The 17,623-nt window shown below is 37.5% G+C and overlaps 3 protein-coding genes across 4 annotated transcripts in view; 2 read left to right on the top strand and 1 right to left on the bottom strand.

The window, feature by feature from the left end:
• LOC107686328 (uncharacterized protein C11orf16 homolog) overlaps positions 1-2,242 on the bottom strand; it is a 4,876-nt gene extending 2,634 nt beyond the window's left edge. Inside the window, exons 1-4 of the mRNA XM_016483296.1 lie at positions 2,039-2,242; positions 1,323-1,679; positions 1,103-1,233; positions 860-1,001 (exon numbers count right to left, since the gene is read on the bottom strand). Of these exons, the coding sequence (XP_016338782.1) occupies positions 860-1,001; positions 1,103-1,233; positions 1,323-1,679; positions 2,039-2,242 (834 nt within the window). The remainder of the gene's footprint in view (positions 1-859; positions 1,002-1,102; positions 1,234-1,322; positions 1,680-2,038) is intronic.
• Positions 2,243-5,052: 2,810 nt separating this feature from the next.
• On the top strand, positions 5,053-12,013 carry znf143b (zinc finger protein 143b). 2 transcript variants are annotated; one of them, XM_016483177.1, is made up of 16 exons: positions 5,053-5,157; positions 6,937-7,052; positions 7,144-7,233; positions 7,396-7,479; positions 7,619-7,699; positions 7,812-7,996; positions 8,219-8,284; positions 8,389-8,502; positions 8,616-8,691; positions 8,778-8,903; positions 9,035-9,214; positions 9,372-9,599; positions 9,685-9,818; positions 10,009-10,164; positions 10,592-10,735; positions 11,698-12,013. In XM_016483177.1, the coding sequence occupies exons 2-16, from the start codon at positions 6,944-6,946 to the stop codon at positions 11,779-11,781; spliced, it is 1,857 nt and encodes a 618-aa protein (XP_016338663.1). In that variant the 5' UTR covers positions 5,053-5,157; positions 6,937-6,943; the 3' UTR covers positions 11,782-12,013. The 2 variants fall into 2 exon arrangements, with proteins under 2 accessions (XP_016338663.1, XP_016338662.1); XM_016483176.1 differs by having other exon boundaries at positions 7,384-7,479.
• A 719-nt stretch (positions 12,014-12,732) lies between these two features.
• On the top strand, positions 12,733-17,470 carry wee1 (WEE1 G2 checkpoint kinase). Its single transcript, XM_016483178.1, has 10 exons — positions 12,733-13,789; positions 14,199-14,404; positions 14,722-14,788; positions 15,047-15,222; positions 15,336-15,604; positions 15,705-15,797; positions 15,901-15,986; positions 16,085-16,255; positions 16,369-16,514; positions 16,654-17,470. Exons 1-10 carry the CDS (start codon positions 13,319-13,321, stop codon positions 16,808-16,810), a joined length of 1,842 nt encoding a protein of 613 aa, XP_016338664.1. The 5' UTR covers positions 12,733-13,318; the 3' UTR covers positions 16,811-17,470.
• The last annotated feature ends 153 nt before the right edge of the window (positions 17,471-17,623 follow it).

Raw genomic sequence — 17,623 nt, 5'->3', positions numbered from 1 at the left:
GAGCCGCTGAACTGGCAGTGGATTACATTGTTTCTGAAGGGAATGCACCCCCGATCTACATAAATGCATCTATGTTCTTGCGAATCATTCATGATCCAGCCTCATCTACAGAAGTGAATATAATGTTTTGTAATGAATCTTTGCAAATCGCCTTGTTTTTGACAGAGTAAAAAATTTGTTTTTTTTACACTACCATTGAGAAATTTTAACCAAACTTTGTTACAGACTTTTCATTAAGACCCTAAAGAATCATATCAACTTGTGGAAAATGGGCATCCTATAACCCCTTTAAGGAAATTTAATACTTTTTTTCAGAAAGGATACATTAAATCAGGGGTGCCCAAACTCGGTCCTGGAGGGCCGATGTCCTGCAGAGTTTAGATCCAACCCCAATTAGACACACCTGAACCAGCTAATCAAGCTCTTACTAGGCATACTATAAACTTCCTGGCAGGTGTGTTGAGGCAAGTTGGAGCTAAACTCTGCAGGACACCGGCCCTCCAGGACCGAGTTTGGGCACCCCTGCATTAAATGGATCAAATGTGACAGTAAAGACATTAATGTTACAAGGTTCATAATGTCACATGTATCACAGTTTCCACAAAAAGACTGCTTTCAACAATAATAATAACATGTTTTTTGAATCTCAAATCAGCATATTAGAATGATTTCTGAAGGATCATGTGACACTGAAGACTGGAGTAATGATGCTGAAAATTCAGCTTTGCCATCACAGGAATAAATTATATTTTAATATATATTAATTTTGCTGAACATAAGACTTCTTATAGAAACGTTTAAAAAGTCTTATTCTATTGACTAGTAGTGTTTATGATGATTTTCTGAATATTTTTAGTACCTGATGTATGATTGTCCCCAGGTAGTAAAACCCATCTATCTCTCTCCTGGCTAACACACGGCAACCAGGAAAAAGCTCAGCACCTCGCATTACCCTTGCAGATACACATGATACTGTACTAAAAGGATTCATAGAGGAACACCTGTAAAGAGAGATATATATATATATCCCACAATATACTTATTTATTGTGTTTTGTCTGTCTTTCACTCTTTCCAATTAAAAAATAAATTAAAGAACATACCAGCATGGTACAGAACAGACACAGCTTGTGCAGTTGTAGTATTGAACCTGATTGAAGTCCACTGAACGCCATGGGTCCTCTGAGTGTGACGGGTTTTGAAACAGGTCATCCGTTGAATGCAACAAACTGAGCTGTTTGACATTTTAAAACATTTTTAAAAAATCTGACTAACTAACAAAGGATGAACAGTATAAGTGGTGGACACCATTCAACATCTTACCTGGTCCACATTGCCAGCTGAGTTGAGCGTCATGACATAACAGCTTCCTCTAGTGGTGGAAGTGATGCACTGCAAGAAGTCTGATAAGTCAGTGTTCATGGGAGTCTTGTCTGATATGTAAAATGTATTCACAGGGCGCATCACCAGGGTTGATAATGAAGTCAGACATTGTGGTGTGTTGTCTGGGAGACCGCTGGTCACCAAATGGACAGACTGACAGGCAGGGTCAGAGAATGCTAAGGCCAGTGCTGGGTGGAGGTCTCTGCCAGGACTTGTCTGTAATGTGTGGATCCAGCTCAAGGCTTCATAGACTACATCAGGAGTGCAGGGCATCATGTGAGAAGACCATGGTGTAAACTAGTAAAATATAAATTGATTTAAAAAAAGAAATAAATATATATATTTTATTAAATAATATAAGCCTAGCCCTGCGATGGTATGACAATCCATCCAGGACTTCCACTCAGAATAAACAGTTTGAAAAATGGATGGATGGTTGGAAAACACTAGCCTTTTAAAGTATTCCTATTGAATTTGATATGACTTTTAAATGTAATAAACGCAATAAATTAAGATCAACAATAATTTCTATGATATTTTATTTAAAACTATTTTTTAAATAAACCAAACATATAGCATGACCCGTATTAGAGACAATAATACTGCATGGACAAATAGGCTACCTATTTTTTCAGAGTGATTCGCTGCAAATTTACCTTGTATGAAAAGCTGATAATGTTGAAGAGCGAGTCTCTGAGTGAAGCTTTAGTAATCAAGATTTGAATAATAAGATTCTTCACTGGTCCCAGAAAGCCATTCATTCCCACAGAGGAGTCCAAAACAAAGGTGACATTTCTGCCTTTACCCATGAACAAGGGAAGGAGACTTTGCCTGTCAGACACCTGAGGACTTGACGACATTGTCAAGTCTGACAGAATAATCTGCAACACAATTGAATTTGCTCAGTTATAGTTGACTTAAAGACCAATCTGACTAGCTTCTGGTAACACAAATAGCTTTTTTTCCCCTCATCTTTTTGGATAGTAAGCAAATGTAAGAATGAGAAAATACACAAAAAACCAAACAACAATTATTCATACCTTTCTTGATTCCTAGAACACACTTGAAAACTGTAGCAATTTTTGTTCTGTACCTAGTAATGATCCACTGAACAATGATTCCTGTCTCTACTGTGTACCGAGGTTGCCATAGTGAGCCACTGACCAGCCTTAAACTATTAGTATGTCATTACATCCATCTAGTGGTGACAGAGAGCATCTGATGTGCACTTGGGAACAGGTTTTAAAAGGATAGTTCACACAAAAATGAAAATTTGTCATACTTTACTCACCCTCAAGACATTTCTTTCTTCTGCTGAACACAAAAGAAGATATTTTGAAGAATGTGGGTAACAGTTTCTGGTCAGACTATTTCTTTTTCATACTGTGGAAGTCAATGGGGACCAACGACTGTTTGGTTACTCACATTTTTCAAAATATCTTCTTTTGTGTTCAGCAGAAGAAAGAAATTCATTCATGAGTACAGATTTTTCATTTTTGGGTGAACTATCCATTATATCATTCCAAATCTGTATGTATTTATTTATTTATTTATTTTCTGTGGAATACAGCAGAAGGTATTTTATAGAACCAAACCGTTTTAGTTACCATTGACTTTTTTATTTTTTAAAATATCTTTATGTTTTGTTTTGGAATGACATAAGGGTGAGTAAATAATGCAGAATTTGTATGTATCCTTTTAATAAATAATATACATGCAAATTTGCTACTAATAACACAGCTACATATATGCACATAATTTAAATCTCTGTGAAATATTGCTTAGTAAGTACATTGGTTTGAATGTTTGTTTATGATTTTATTTATATGTTTGTATGATCCACTCTACAGGCACTATTTTTATTGAGGTTCTTGAAATGACTTTTACCCTCTATTTATAAATCAGCATTCTGACAAGATTAATGTGGGTTCAAGAAGCAGCAGCAATAGTAAAAAGAAAGGGTGAAACTTTAATAATGTGGTTTGACGAGAAATGCCATTGAATGTCATCCTACACCAGAAACTGGCACCTGAACCTGATTTCAGAACCTGAGTGCTAAGACGTCCATCCCGTGACAGACTCTTAGTCCAAAAATAGATTAATGTGCTGTCATCTCCTCTTCCACAGAAGCTGAAATGTGAAGAAGACACTGAGGTGAGAAAAGCTGATGAAAAATACACGATGTTTTAGAAAAAGGACCCAACTTCGACAGATTAAAAAATACTGCAAACGTAGAAAACCAGCCCTCTGACATCACAAAGAAAACTCAAATAATCATTCCTTCCTTTGCAGGTCTCCTGCAGAAATGGACTCGATACACATTGTATTGGAATGCACTCATATTTTATATTTATTTATTTAGTCATTTATTAGAGGCTTTTATCCAAAGCGACTTACAAATGAGGACAACTGAAGCAATCAATTGTAGTATTAAAACAACTAAAAACAGATCCAAAACTAAAAGCTAAAACTGTATAAATACTACCTATACACATTTTTAAAATAAAGAGAAAGAAATAAAATAAAAATGACAAATGCATACAACAAAATTTCAAAACTTAACATTTAAATGAAAAGCTAAAAACAATTCAAAATATTAAAGAACAAAAGGTATAGGAGTATAATAATGATTCTAACATAACACTAAGCCAAACACCAAAAAAAAACTACATATGTGTGTATGTAGAACCACACACACATACATATATACTGTGTATACATTCATACTGTATATGTACATACACATTTATAAATTCAATATATATATCATAACAACTTACTGACACATAGTAAGAAATGGTTATAAAAACTGAAACAGAAGTGAAACAAGTAATAGGAAAGAGGAGAAATTTTATATAAAACTTAAAACTGAACTGTTGTATTTCACCTTATATGTCTTCAGATTATTTGTGCCAAGAGATACATACTGTTGCTACGCAACATCCCTCATGTTTTATTGTTCAAAATTTTCTCAGAAATTGTCTTATTGAGCAAATTTAACTTTAAAAATTATATAAATTTAAATATGAAAATATTTTAATACTTTAATGTATTTTTTCATTATATTTAATTGTATTTATTTTTACACATTTTCAAACATTACTGATTTGTATTGCTTTTATTTTTTGCATAAACATCTCGTATTAAAATTATATAAAAATAAGAAAAGAATAAGAATTTATATTCTTCTGGAATAAAATCTTCATAATTTTAAACAGAGTATTCCGTATTCTCCTTCAGACAAACAGAGAAGTCTATTCCAACAGCAAAAGTTCAAGTCTTTACTGCACTGCATTGCCCATGCATCCTCACTCCAGCCATGACATAATGCAATTCAAAATGGCTACCAAGCCTTCCGTGACACACTGTAAAAATGTGCTGTTATAAGAAAAATAAAACCACTGGTCACGTTATGACGTTCGAAGAAATGTACACAAAACCCGCCGCATCTATCCGCCAAATGAATATATCACGGGCAAACACTGCTGTGCTAGATTTGCTTATTCACGCTTGAACAATACACCCAACAGACCCGAATGGCGTCCCCAAGGTGCCCCTGAACATGAATTTCTGACAGCACGCATTCGCATGGACGGGCGTTCAGCCAATGGGAGCGCGGCACTAGTCTGCTTCAGCCAATCACATAAGCGTATTAAGAATCAGTGGAGGCGCGTTTCCTTCCGTTATTCAGGTTCTGGGGTTGTATTTTCTGCATAGCGTTTCCTGCCCTGGTGCATGGTGGTCGAACGAAGGGATTGTTGGAAAATTTTAGGAGGTTAGTATATAAATGTGTTTTTACCCAGTGTGCCTTATTTCCTCAGATGCCGCATAGCCGGAGAGCGCGGCAATGGACGTGTGGTGGAAGTCGATGTGGGACGAAGAACGAAATAAAATAGTGAAAATTCATCGGAAGCGGTGTTTTATTTATTAAAGGCAGTTGGACGCAGCGTTGTAATTGGTTGCAACATTGTAACGTTCCGATTGTGATTGTCAAGTTACAGCAGCAACGAATTCATTGTGGGCTAACGGTCGTTCCTTTATGTTTAAACGCCTTTATAAAGGACAGTATTGCTTTGCGTTAGTTTCGGGGATGGCATAGTTATATGAATCTCAACGGCGATTATAGTATGTAAACATTAGGAAGCGGCTAAAGTAAAACGCGAGCATTGTTGTAGCATATTTGCTAACATGTGAGCGTTAGCATGACAGATGTTCTGTCAAATAATAAAACGAAGGACTTATGACCAACTTTAGCCGGGCTGCCTTTGCAGTCCTGTCTAAATATTTATATACTCCTAGCGTTATTATTTACAAAGTTGTTTCGTTGCTGTTTGGCTAAAATGTACATAAGTGATGAAATGACCGTGTTAGCACCGTATTTTTATTCGGCACATGTGCCGAATCAAAAAAATTAATATTTCTCCATTTGAAAAATATTACTTTTTGCAGAATGCTATACCATACATTCTATGGCAAGCTGTTTTAACATTTCAGTTTCGTTTTTATTCCACAAAATAGCAATTGTCTTTTTATTGCTAGTAGTTTTATAAAAGTATATATATATTTCTTATAATATTTTAATAGTGACAAGTAATATTCCGTTACTGGTGGAAAATTACACATCTTTTTTTTCATTGAATCCTTTGGGGATCTGTGGTTGACATTAACTTTTGACTAGTAGGGATTCTAGTTGCTGGTGGTATCTATTCTAATTTTAACAGTTGAATGGATACTAGAATATGTTCCAGTTGGAACAAGTAACTAGAAAGAGTTGTTCTTGAACTATAACATTGACTCCTCAGTATATGTCAAGTAAAAAAAATAATAATGAGATGAGAAATTTTACAAGTAAAGATGAAAGAGATACTAGTTATTACTGGAATTTATACAGTAACTAGCTAAATAGTTCCTAGAAATGGGATAGGTACCTGTAACATTTGGACTAATACTAGTTGATGTCTGAATCATAGATCCATAGTCACAGCACAGTTACAATACAACAATAAAATGAATAAAGTATTTTTAAAATGTAAAAGTACTAGGATGACAAAAATAGACTAATTTTAAGAAATTCACATTAAAATGACTTTATATAGGGTGCAACATGACCAAGTACAGTTCTAAACCGTATAATACTGTAGTAGTAACAGTACTAACATTCAGGAGGAGTACACGAGCACAAAACTATTAATAACTATAAGAAAATAATATCCCCCCCAATTTGTGTTTGCATTATGTAAAATTAATATTGTTAAAATAAATTTAGGGTCATACAAGTAGTTAATGGACTGTCTGACTTTTGTAAAATAACAATGAGAGTACTAAACAAAGCCCAATTAATCAAGACCCTTGATTGCCTCTGGGTTTTAACAGTAAAAGCATTATGTAAAATTAATATTGTTAAAATAAATTTAGGGTCATACAAGTAGTTAATGGACTGTCTGACTTGTAAAATAACAATGAGAGTACTAAACAAAGCCCAATTAATCAAGACCCTTGATTGCCTCTGGGTTTTAACAGTAAATCTTTAATGGTTGTTGGTTGGTTTGTACAGGCAGATCATGCTCTTAGCCCAGGTGAATCGAGACACCCAGGGCATGGAGTTTCAATGTGTGGACGGGGACCCGCAGCAGGTCACTCTTTGCCTAACAGAGGCAGTAACAGTTGCAGGTGAGATGGATGCGTATAAAATCTCTGCAACAGTATTATATTTTGTGCATAGTGCAATGTAGACTCATAATGGCCAACTGTTACTACACAGATGATAACATGGAGGGTATAGACACGGTGAGCTTGCAGGCCGTGACTCTGGTGGATGGCTCCACAGCATACATCCAACATAGCCCTAATGGTACTGCAACTACACACGTAGCATTACGTGTTACGTGATTTTCCACGTAATTTCCTGTATTCCATTAGCATACAACAAATATTGTGTAGTTATGAAACCTGCACAAATGTTCTTGCTTGGCCACTATTCAAGTCTTACAGCATATAATAGTTTCTCTCATAGAAAACAAAATAATGGAAGGACAAGTGATTCAGCTGGAGGATGGATCTGCTGCTTATGTCCAGCACATACCAATGTCTAAAACAGGTATTTCATATGAAATGAATTCTGATAGATGGAGCTTTATGATCTGTGACTGTCCAATTGCACTAGATAAGACACCGATGACTTCTGTGCTAAAAAGACCACACAATATTTACCCTTATGCTTTAAACATATTTTTTAGGTGGAGAAGGATTGAGACTAGAAGATGGGCAAGCTGTGCAACTGGAGGATGGAACAACCGCTTACATTCATGCTCCCAAAGGTCTGTCCCTAAATAACAATATTACTGTGTATTGTGTATCATACAGACACAAATGTTGGATTCTTTATGATAAAATCAAATAAGTAAATCTCAATGTATTTAATCTTTTTAGAAACATATGATCAGGGTGGTTTACAGGCTGTTCAGCTGGAGGATGGCACCACTGCATATATTCAACATATGCCTCCATCCAACACCATCTTGGCCATCCAGGCAGATGGTACTGTAGCAGACTTACAGACAGAGGGCACAATTGACGCTGAGACCATCAGTGTGCTGGAGCAATACTCTACTAAGGTTAAGATCATTAACTTGTCACTTATTCTGTATTCTTATTTATTGCGTGAGTTTATATGGTTTAGTTCCCCTATTATGACGGAAATTAATGTGCAATGGAATGCTAAGCCAATTTACACTTGTGTATATACTTTGTGTACTGTATATGATGTTCCTTATGTTAATTTGTATCATATTACAGTTCATGTTAGTTTAGAGGAAGTGTTATCTGTGTGTGTGCAGATGGAGGCCACAGAATGCAGTACTGGGTTACTTGGTCGAGGGGACTCTGATGGTGTGCATATGCAGGTACTGTCTCTACTGATACTATTTTCTGCATTTATTAAATAAGTAACTTATAATCGTAATGCTTTGAATGTTAATGAAGCAGTGACCCACTTTTGTGCGCTTAGATTGTACTGCAGGGTCAAGACCGGTCACCTAGAATCCAGCATGTTGGGGAAAAGGCCTTCAGATGTGAACATGAGGGATGTGGAAAACTCTACACTACTGCTCACCATCTGAAGGTGAATTCATGCAAGACAGAAGAGATACAATACACATATTTCACAAATGTGTACATTGTCTCTGTTGTTAATTATCCACTTCTGAACTCATGTGGCTTTCTAAATATTTTTAGGTACACGAAAGATCGCATACTGGGGATAAGCCATACATTTGTGAACATATGGGTTGTGGCAAAAAGTTTGCAACAGGTAAAGATTTTCCCCAAAACAGTTGTTTTTTTATTACTTCCAAGTTTTTTTGTACATGCATTATTTTTCTTTCTGCTGTCTTCAAGGGTATGGTCTCAAGAGTCACGTCCGAACACACACGGGAGAGAAACCGTATCGCTGTCAGGAGTTCAACTGTCTCAAGTCTTTCAAAACCTCTGGAGACTTACAAAAACACACAAGAACACATACAGGTGTTTGGCATATTTAACCGGCCTGTAATAATGGTTTCATCTTGTTTATAAAATTAAGTTGTCTTAAAAATATTTGTCAAATTTTGGTCTGTTTTTAAATTTGTTGTGTTGCATAACTATTCATTTTGTAGGCGAAAAACCATTTAAATGTCCATTTGAAGGCTGTGGGAGATCTTTCACCACATCCAACATTCGTAAAGTCCACATCCGTACTCACACAGGCGAGAGGCCGTACTACTGCTCTGAACCCAGCTGTGGAAGGGCCTTTGCAAGTGCCACCAATTACAAAAACCACATGAGGATTCACACAGGTACCTGTCCTATCAGCTCTAACTGCTTCCAACATCTAATAAAGCATACATTTTAAAGAAATCAGAAGCTTTGAGGTTGCAAGCATTTTTTTCTCACAAAAATAAGGTATAATTTCATACCGTAAGCTCAAAAGTATGTTTGTCTCATCATATTCAGGTGAGAAGCCTTACGTCTGCACTGTTCCTGGCTGTGACAAGCGTTTCACTGAGTACTCCAGCCTGTACAAGCACCATGTAGTTCATACTCCCTGCAAACCCTACAACTGTAATCACTGCGGAAAGACGTATAAGCAGATTTCGACCTTAGCCATGCATAAACGCACAGCGCACAATGACACCGAGCCCATAGAAGAAGATCAAGAAGCATATTTTGAGCCCCCAGCAGGTCTGTTTACTTAAATCTCCAGCTACAAACTATGACCATCTAATATTAACTGAAAATCTGAATTTAGAATTGCCATCTTTTTCAGAGGCTATTGATGACCCTGGGTTAATGTACACTCCAACGGTGGTGGAAGATGACTCTGGGTCTGAGCAGGTGTCAGGATCAGAAGTCATGGGACAACATCATGTGGCTCTCATATCTCAGGATGGCACACAACAGGTCTGTGATGACCTAAATAAATTCCCACAAGGCCTATATTGATCACACACAACATCATCAGAACCTATTTTATTCCATACTTCAGTACTGTACTTGTACTTTTACTTTGTAGAACTAGAGTACAATCTACGGAAAGGTGGTGGTATACAGATATTTTCCAAGTAAATACTTGTTGTCTTTCCCCTCTCAGGTTCTGTCTCAAGCAGATATGCAGGCTATGGGAGGCACGATTACCATGGTAACACAAGAAGGAACCACCATAACCATCCCAGCACATGAAGCGATGCTTTCCTCAGGAGGAGCACATTCTATTACTATGGTGTCTGCAGATGGCACAGAGGGACAGGTAAGTGTTGTTACTTTAAGGAATAGTCCACCAAAAAATGAAAATTCTGTCATTTACTCATCCTCATGTTGTACCAAACCTGTATGAATTTCTCCCTTCTGTGGAACACACAAAAAAGATAATTTGAAGAATGCTGGCAATCAATTACCATTTCAGAATTCCATTGCATTTTTGTCCGTACTATGGATGTCAGTGGGACCCCAAACTGTTTGGTTACCAACATTCTTCAAAAAAATGTATTTCTTTTTCCACAGAAGAAATAACTGCATACAGGTTTGTAATGACATGAGGATGAGTAAAAGATAACAATTTTCTTGTTTGGGTGGACTATCCCTTTAAATAGCTTGCATGCTACTGAGGGACTCTATTACTTTACTAAATAAATACAAGTTGAGCTTATTGTGTAAACTTTTTATTTACATTTTAGGTGGCTATTGTGACGCCAGATCTGTCTGTGTACCAGACAGAAGAGGGGGAGCTTGTACAAGATCAGGAACAGCATGTGGTTTCCACAAGCCCACATCCAGTCACACTGCTGGCTACTTCTAATGGCACACACATAGCTGTGCAGGTATACAATATATACACACCACACACGTTATGGAATCTTCCTCTCACAGTCACATTAACATGCTCAGTTAGGATGGGTTGCAAAAGCTTAAATCATGTGTTTACTTTGCCTGAAAGTACACAATAAAACCTGCAGTAATTGCCATAAACCTTTAAACCCCCTTTAAGGCTGGAACATGCAATTATTGTCAAAAGACTAGACTGTTTGTTGGGGGGTTGCAACCTTCTTTCCATTAGGTGTGTGTTTTTAGGATGTGTATTATAGATGTAGGTCTCGACTGAATTAGTTTTGTGGTTCTGTAGGTCTAATGTTTGAAAACTTTTGAAATTAAATGCGCTACGCATTTCAGCATGATATCAATTATATTAAACTAAGCCAGATCAAATGTATTTGATACACTGCTGGCATTCATTTAAAAAAAATTACTATTTTTTTTTGCTGATGACTTGATTTACAGTTTTGTGGATCATTGAGAGAAAATGAGTGCAAAATGGGTGTAACTGTAAACTTAAAATTGAAGTACACAAAATCAGTCACCAGTTTTATGCTCTTAAAATCTAAAATTGTGGCTTCTAAATAACACTTTTTAATTAAGCATTGATTTCAGCTCTTAGTGTAATAATAACTGAGATCAGTAGCAGATAATGATCTAATATTTATGATTAGTGATTGTATCACTTGTCTTTTTTACACTAATGGACAACTAATTGAACAAACTGGTCTAGTCCAATCAGCCTTGTATTGATCTTTACACTGATGTGCCATTCAGTTCTGATTAATGAGCCCTCATTGCCAACAAAGGGTAAGTGTGTTGTTTTTTTATAGAAGGAGGGTGACCATGTGTTTGGTGGGTAGTGCCATTGAGCAAGATTGACAATTTTGAAATAATTTGTTGTACGGCATCTGTAAACAATTTTTATTAGATAAGTTTTACAATTTTTTTTTTCATTTCCCCCTCTTAGCTCAGTGATCAGCCCTCTCTAGAAGAAGCCATCAGAATAGCATCAAGAATACAGCAAGGAGAAACCCCAGGCATGGACGATTAACTCGCTAAACTTATCACTGTGAACTAAACGTCTCAAGGGTGGGTGAATATGTGTGTGTGTATATATGTAAGTCTGGGTATTGAAAATCTGTCAAGCATCATAGTTTTTCATAATGCTGACATCATGATTGCTATATACCAAGAAGATATTTTTTGTGTGGATATGTACATAACTGTTTTAAAAGTTTTTCTGTATATATTTGATTATGCTATTTTTTGCAAGCTGTTAAGAAAAGGTCTACAATTATGATTAAAAAAAAATAAAAGAAAAAAATAATTTAATTGTATTGTATTCTTTGACTTAACCCAGTGCAGAGTGCGGTTTACAGATTTCAGTGTTTGAGCACAACAATCATAAACTTAAAAAAAAAAAAAACTGGTAGCATTCATTTTATATTCACCATATAAATTCTAGGGACTTTCCAAAAATTATGGGGTTTATGTACAATACACAAAGAGACTGGAAACCCCCATTAATGTAATGATGTAAAAAAAAAAAAGTATTGATTTTAATTTTTATAATTGAAACTAAGACTGCTTAAGTGATTGCTATTGTTAAGGGATTGCCAGTCACTGAAGCTCTGCTATCAAAACAAATCCATGTGGCTAATTAAATGTACACCACCATTTAAACACTTATAAAATGATTAATCTCATCAAATATAATACCATGTAATTATTGTAATGTGTTCCTGTGTCACCAAGAACGGATTACAATGTAGAATGTGAAAAACTATCTTCACTAAAGCATTTCACTGATCAAGTGAAAGATCAAATGCGCCCATTACGTCGTAAGAAAAGCATTCGCGCCAAATTGAGGTCACAGACCTGAGCATTTAGGGGGAGGGGCTTGCTGACGTAGCACCTACAGAACCTATCTTTTAAACTTTAGAAGTCGGCGCTCATTGGTACAAACCACGTCACATGACCAACGGTCGCGGGAAGACTTTGAGCACGCTTGTTGGTGGGAGGAGTAGCTCGCCATTCAAACTAGTTTTGTAAACATTATTGTCTAAAACGACACGATTTTGGATGCTTTGACATGTTTTGAGAGTTTTACCATAGTTCGGCGTCTTATAAATCGCGGAATTGCTATCAGGAATTTATTTTTTCTAGTTCTTCAGTATCAGTTGGAAGTTTGTGGAGCAGCCATTTTTTCACCCGAAACGTCGCCGTGGACGCTGGTTAATACGATTACAACGTCGTTATCAGTTTTTATGCGACTGAACTGAACTCGTTTGGATTTGTCACGGAGATATCGGTCAGCGAGAGAAGACATTTTCCTCGGATAATCTGTAGCAGACAAGTTGGGAATCACATCGCCGTTTTTCTGGACTATTCATCAGCGCTCGGGTTGTTGCATTGCACGGCCAGTATTAGATATGTTTATCTAAATTAACGTTACATAATCTCTGCCTGATTTGCCAGCCACTTGGGCTGTTTTTTTTAATAGTTTTAAACTACTTGTTTTGTGTGTTTTTTTTTTTTGTATTACGTTACGTTATCCTTTTACAAAAACTGAACTTTTGCCTGGAAAGATGAGTTTCGTTACACGGAGGCACGGCAAGTCTCCAAATCTTAAACCCGTTCGCCAAAAGTTGCAGTTTTTGGTCAGTGACGGTGAAGAAGACAGCATTGAAGACGCGAACAACAGCACCGGAGCCGAATCGGGCTTCACAGAGCTGGACTCGCCGGTGTCCATGCGGCGCAGCGGCGATAAGAGGCCGGCGGACCTGGGCAGCAGCAGCCCGCTCAGCCGAACCAGAGACGACGACGAGTCCTGGGACGAGGAGGGGTTCGGCTCACCGTCTCGGGCAAAACCAACCTTTTACATGAAAAGCTCTCCATCGCCAAGGAAAAGTCCACAGGCTTACGACAGTTCGCCTGAGAGGAGTTACATTCATGATGACATGGAAGGATCCAGCTCTCCTGTTCCGGACTGTCCTGATACACCGCCCCATAAAACCTTCAGAAAACTCCGGCTGTTTGATACACCTCATACCCCAAAGGTTTGTAGTCACCGATATACAAAAATCGAAATTGTAAACTGAAATTGTATTTTCTGTTAACTCAGAAAATTGTATTTTGACTTCGGTTCTACTTGAATACAAAATAGAGTTTCGAAAATAAACTTTAGTAGTTATGATTTGAAAATCAGCTCTGAGCCTTTACTAGGTGGATGAGTACACCTAGAGTGACCCAGATATTGGACTAACTGTACAAAGTTGTGTAACAACAGTGAATCAGTCTATTGATACTAGCACATCATTACATCATCTGAAATGTGTAATGTTCTGGCTTTCCCCGTTTTTGTGTACTGACTTGAGTCAGTTCCTTCTGCTTTGATATTGGCTTTAAGAATGCGTTTTAAATGCTCTATAAAATGAGTATTAATTATGCATATCATTGTATCTACAGAGCTTATTGTCAAGGGCCAGGACAAAGGCATCGACGAGCCGGAGAGTCGCCCTGTTTAAGAATGTTGATTCCACAAGCAAAGCCTGTCTGGACGGAAGACGAAACCAGACACCTCTAGTAAACATCAACCCCTTCACCCCGGACTCCATTCTGGTGCAATCATCGACACTACAACGAAACAACAGGAAACGAGCACACTGGAATGAGTATGTTGACCATAGTTTAAACATGTCTTTTCTAGCCTTTCCTCGTGCTTTTTTTTTCTAAACGAGTTAACCTCTAGTTTACGGACTGCTGTGAAGTAGTTTTAGTAGAATGAAACACTGGCCATCTTGGACAGGTTTGTAGGACCGTTCGTTAAATCCGTTTACTAATTCTATTCCAAGACAAAAAGTTGGCGAAGAACCAGTTCCTCGTGTTCGCTCACTCACCGCGTCATGTGCTTAGTCAGGCCCCTCTGCTGCCCCCTAGAGTTTGTTGTCGGTGTTTACATCCTTTCAAATAATGTCTCTTCTTTCTGTAGCTCATGTGGAGAGGACATGGATGCAAGTGATCCTGAGATGGAGGATGAGCTCATTCCACCCTCAAAGGTAAAATTTAATTGACTTTTTATTATTGACTAGTTTTGATCTAATTAACACTGAAACTGAAAAGTAACTTTTTATATCAAACTTTGGACTTTGGGTGTTCTATATGACAAAGATTCTGTTACTTGATGTTAAGGCAGTTTCAGCCAGGATTTTAAGCCTCGTAACACTTATGGAATGAATTTTGGTGCATTCCTACTTGGCCTTCTAGTTAAGTACTGCTTTATTTTTGTGTCTAATAAAAACTGATATTTTCCACAGAGGATCACAATGATGGAGAATAACAACATGATGTCCAGATATGCGTCTGAATTCCATGAGTTGGAGAAGATCGGCTCTGGAGAGTTTGGTTCTGTTTTCAAATGTGTCAAGAGGTTGGACGGCTGTATTTACGCCATCAAACGTTCCAAAAAGCCCCTGGCAGGCTCTGTGGATGAGTAAGTGAACATAACATCTTTTTTTAAATACTATTATATACTCCATAACACCAACTATTGAATGGTGATTCTTATTGCTTTTTGTTTATTCCTATGAATTCTCCCCCAAATAGGCAAAATGCACTTCGTGAGGTATATGCACATGCAGTTCTTGGACAGCACCCCCACGTTGTGAGGTATTATTCTGCTTGGGCAGAAGATGACCACATGCTGATCCAGAATGAGTACTGCAACGGAGGAACCCTGTCTGATGTTATTGCTGAGAACAATAGATGCATGCACTTCCTTTCTGAGATGGAGTTGAAGGATCTGCTGTTGCAAGTCTCTCGTGGACTCAAGTACATTCACTCTACAGCACTTGTTCACATGGATATCAAGCCAAGTATGTATATGCTTGTTACACCCTTTACATTTTTTTAGATGTGTTTTAGACTTATAATGTTGTAATTTATATATTAATTTAATAATTCATTTTTTTTCAGGCAATATATTCATTTCACGCAAACCTGCTGCTAGTGTAGAGGAATTTGAAGATGAAGAAGATGGTCCCACCACAAGAGTGGTGTACAAAATAGGTAAGATACTAAAATTACATGCCCAGATGATTGTAACGGTAACATGTTTTATACAGATTTGGCTTTATGAAGTGGATGAGATTGACAATATTTTCCATATCAGGTGATCTAGGTCATGTTACAACGGTTACCAATCCACAAGTTGAAGAAGGTGACAGCAGATACCTGGCAAATGAAGTTCTTCAAGAGGTATATACTATTATTTATTCTTGGTCTTAAAGAAATTCCTAGCAGGTAACAATGGTCTGTGTAGTGCCACATACTAATTTAGCCGTTTTTGCCTACAGGACTACAGTAACCTGAAAAAGGCAGACATATTTGCCCTTGCTCTGACTGTAATCAGTGCCTCTGGAGCAGAGCCCCTTCCTACCAATGGAGAAAAGTGGCATGAAATCCGACAGGGCATCCTGCCCCATATCCCACAAGTGCTTTCTCAGGAATTTTTAAGCTTGTTAAAGGTAAGGGTTCTACTACAAATTAATCCCCTAAACTTCTCACTAGTGCTTTCTATTTCTGACAGATCTGCATTGAATGGTGTCTTGATTAAAATGTGGATATATCTTCCTGACAGCTTATGATCCATCCTGACCCAACACGGCGACCCTCAACCTCTGACCTCGTCAGACATCCTGTTCTTCTGACTGCTTCCAGAATGAGTGCTGATCAGCTGCGTGTAGAGCTCAACGCTGAGAAATTCAAGAACGCACTTCTGCAAAAGTATGATATATTCTTCCATTTCTAGGGGCAGATTTCAGGCTAGTTTTAGAAGTATTTTACTTATTATAGACCTATCAAATGCTGTTGTTTGAAATTGTGCTTTTGTTGAACTGAAATAATTCTGGTTTTCGTTTCTCAGGGAGCTAAAGAAAGCTCAGATGGCAAAGGCTGCAGCAGAAGAGAGGGTTCTGTCCACAGACCGTGTTCTTACACGTTCCACAGTCCAATCCAGCTCCAGAGCTTCTCGAATCATCGGGAAAAAGATGAACCGTTCTGTTAGTCTCACCATTTATTGAACTGAACCCCAGACAAAGGAGATGACCAGCCCTAAGTGGGAACTACAGTGGTGCTTATCAAGGACTTGGGCAACAGACAGCTTTGTCTGTAGTCAGAAGGATGACGCAGACTGTTTTGTGACATAGTGCTTATACTGTTTGGGACAAGTACCATGGTCTTTACTGAAGCTTGGGTCCTTCTGCATTGTATAGGCACTAGTGTCTGAGTACATAATGCAGATCTGCCCTAACCATTTAGGTGTGCCTTCTCAAAATCTCTTTGACAGAATTGCCTTAAGATGGACACTTTTTTTAGTGTAGATCTGTCTTCCTAATCTTTGCTTTAAGTTCCATAAGTAAGGGTCAGAATGGTCTCCCTGCACTTGCTTTCTCAGAGGTGCAGTGTTGCTCTTTACCAAATGGGAGATGTGTACCCCTATTGAGCCCTGATATGTGAATGTACCAGATCAAAGATTTGTGCACCTTACTGCCTGTGAAAAATGCCTGTTGGGCCACAGAAGTTGGTGGGGCTTGAGTTAGATTGCCATTAAAATGAGCACTTTGGAGGCAATGGTGAGCTTGCCACAGAAAGCCTGCTGCTATTCATGTTTGTCTGTATCCAGTTAGGGTTGGAAGATTTTTTTTTTTTTTTTTGTACTTTTAAATCATTTTATCCATCCAAACAAGCAAAATTTCATTTTGTTAGGGTTAGGGTTGGAAGATTTTTTTATTTTTTTTACTTTTAAATAATTTTATCCATCCGAACAAGCAAAATTTCATAATCCCATCAAGCTCCAGTACCTTTTTTTTTTTTTTTGCAGATTTTACATCCAG

This window comes from Sinocyclocheilus anshuiensis, unplaced genomic scaffold, assembly GCF_001515605.1.
Source record: "Sinocyclocheilus anshuiensis isolate Anshui unplaced genomic scaffold, SAMN03320099.WGS_v1.1 scaffold481, whole genome shotgun sequence".
In the NCBI taxonomy this organism is placed as follows: Eukaryota; Metazoa; Chordata; class Actinopteri; order Cypriniformes; family Cyprinidae; genus Sinocyclocheilus; species Sinocyclocheilus anshuiensis.
This window is presented reverse-complemented; position numbering and strand designations above follow the sequence as displayed.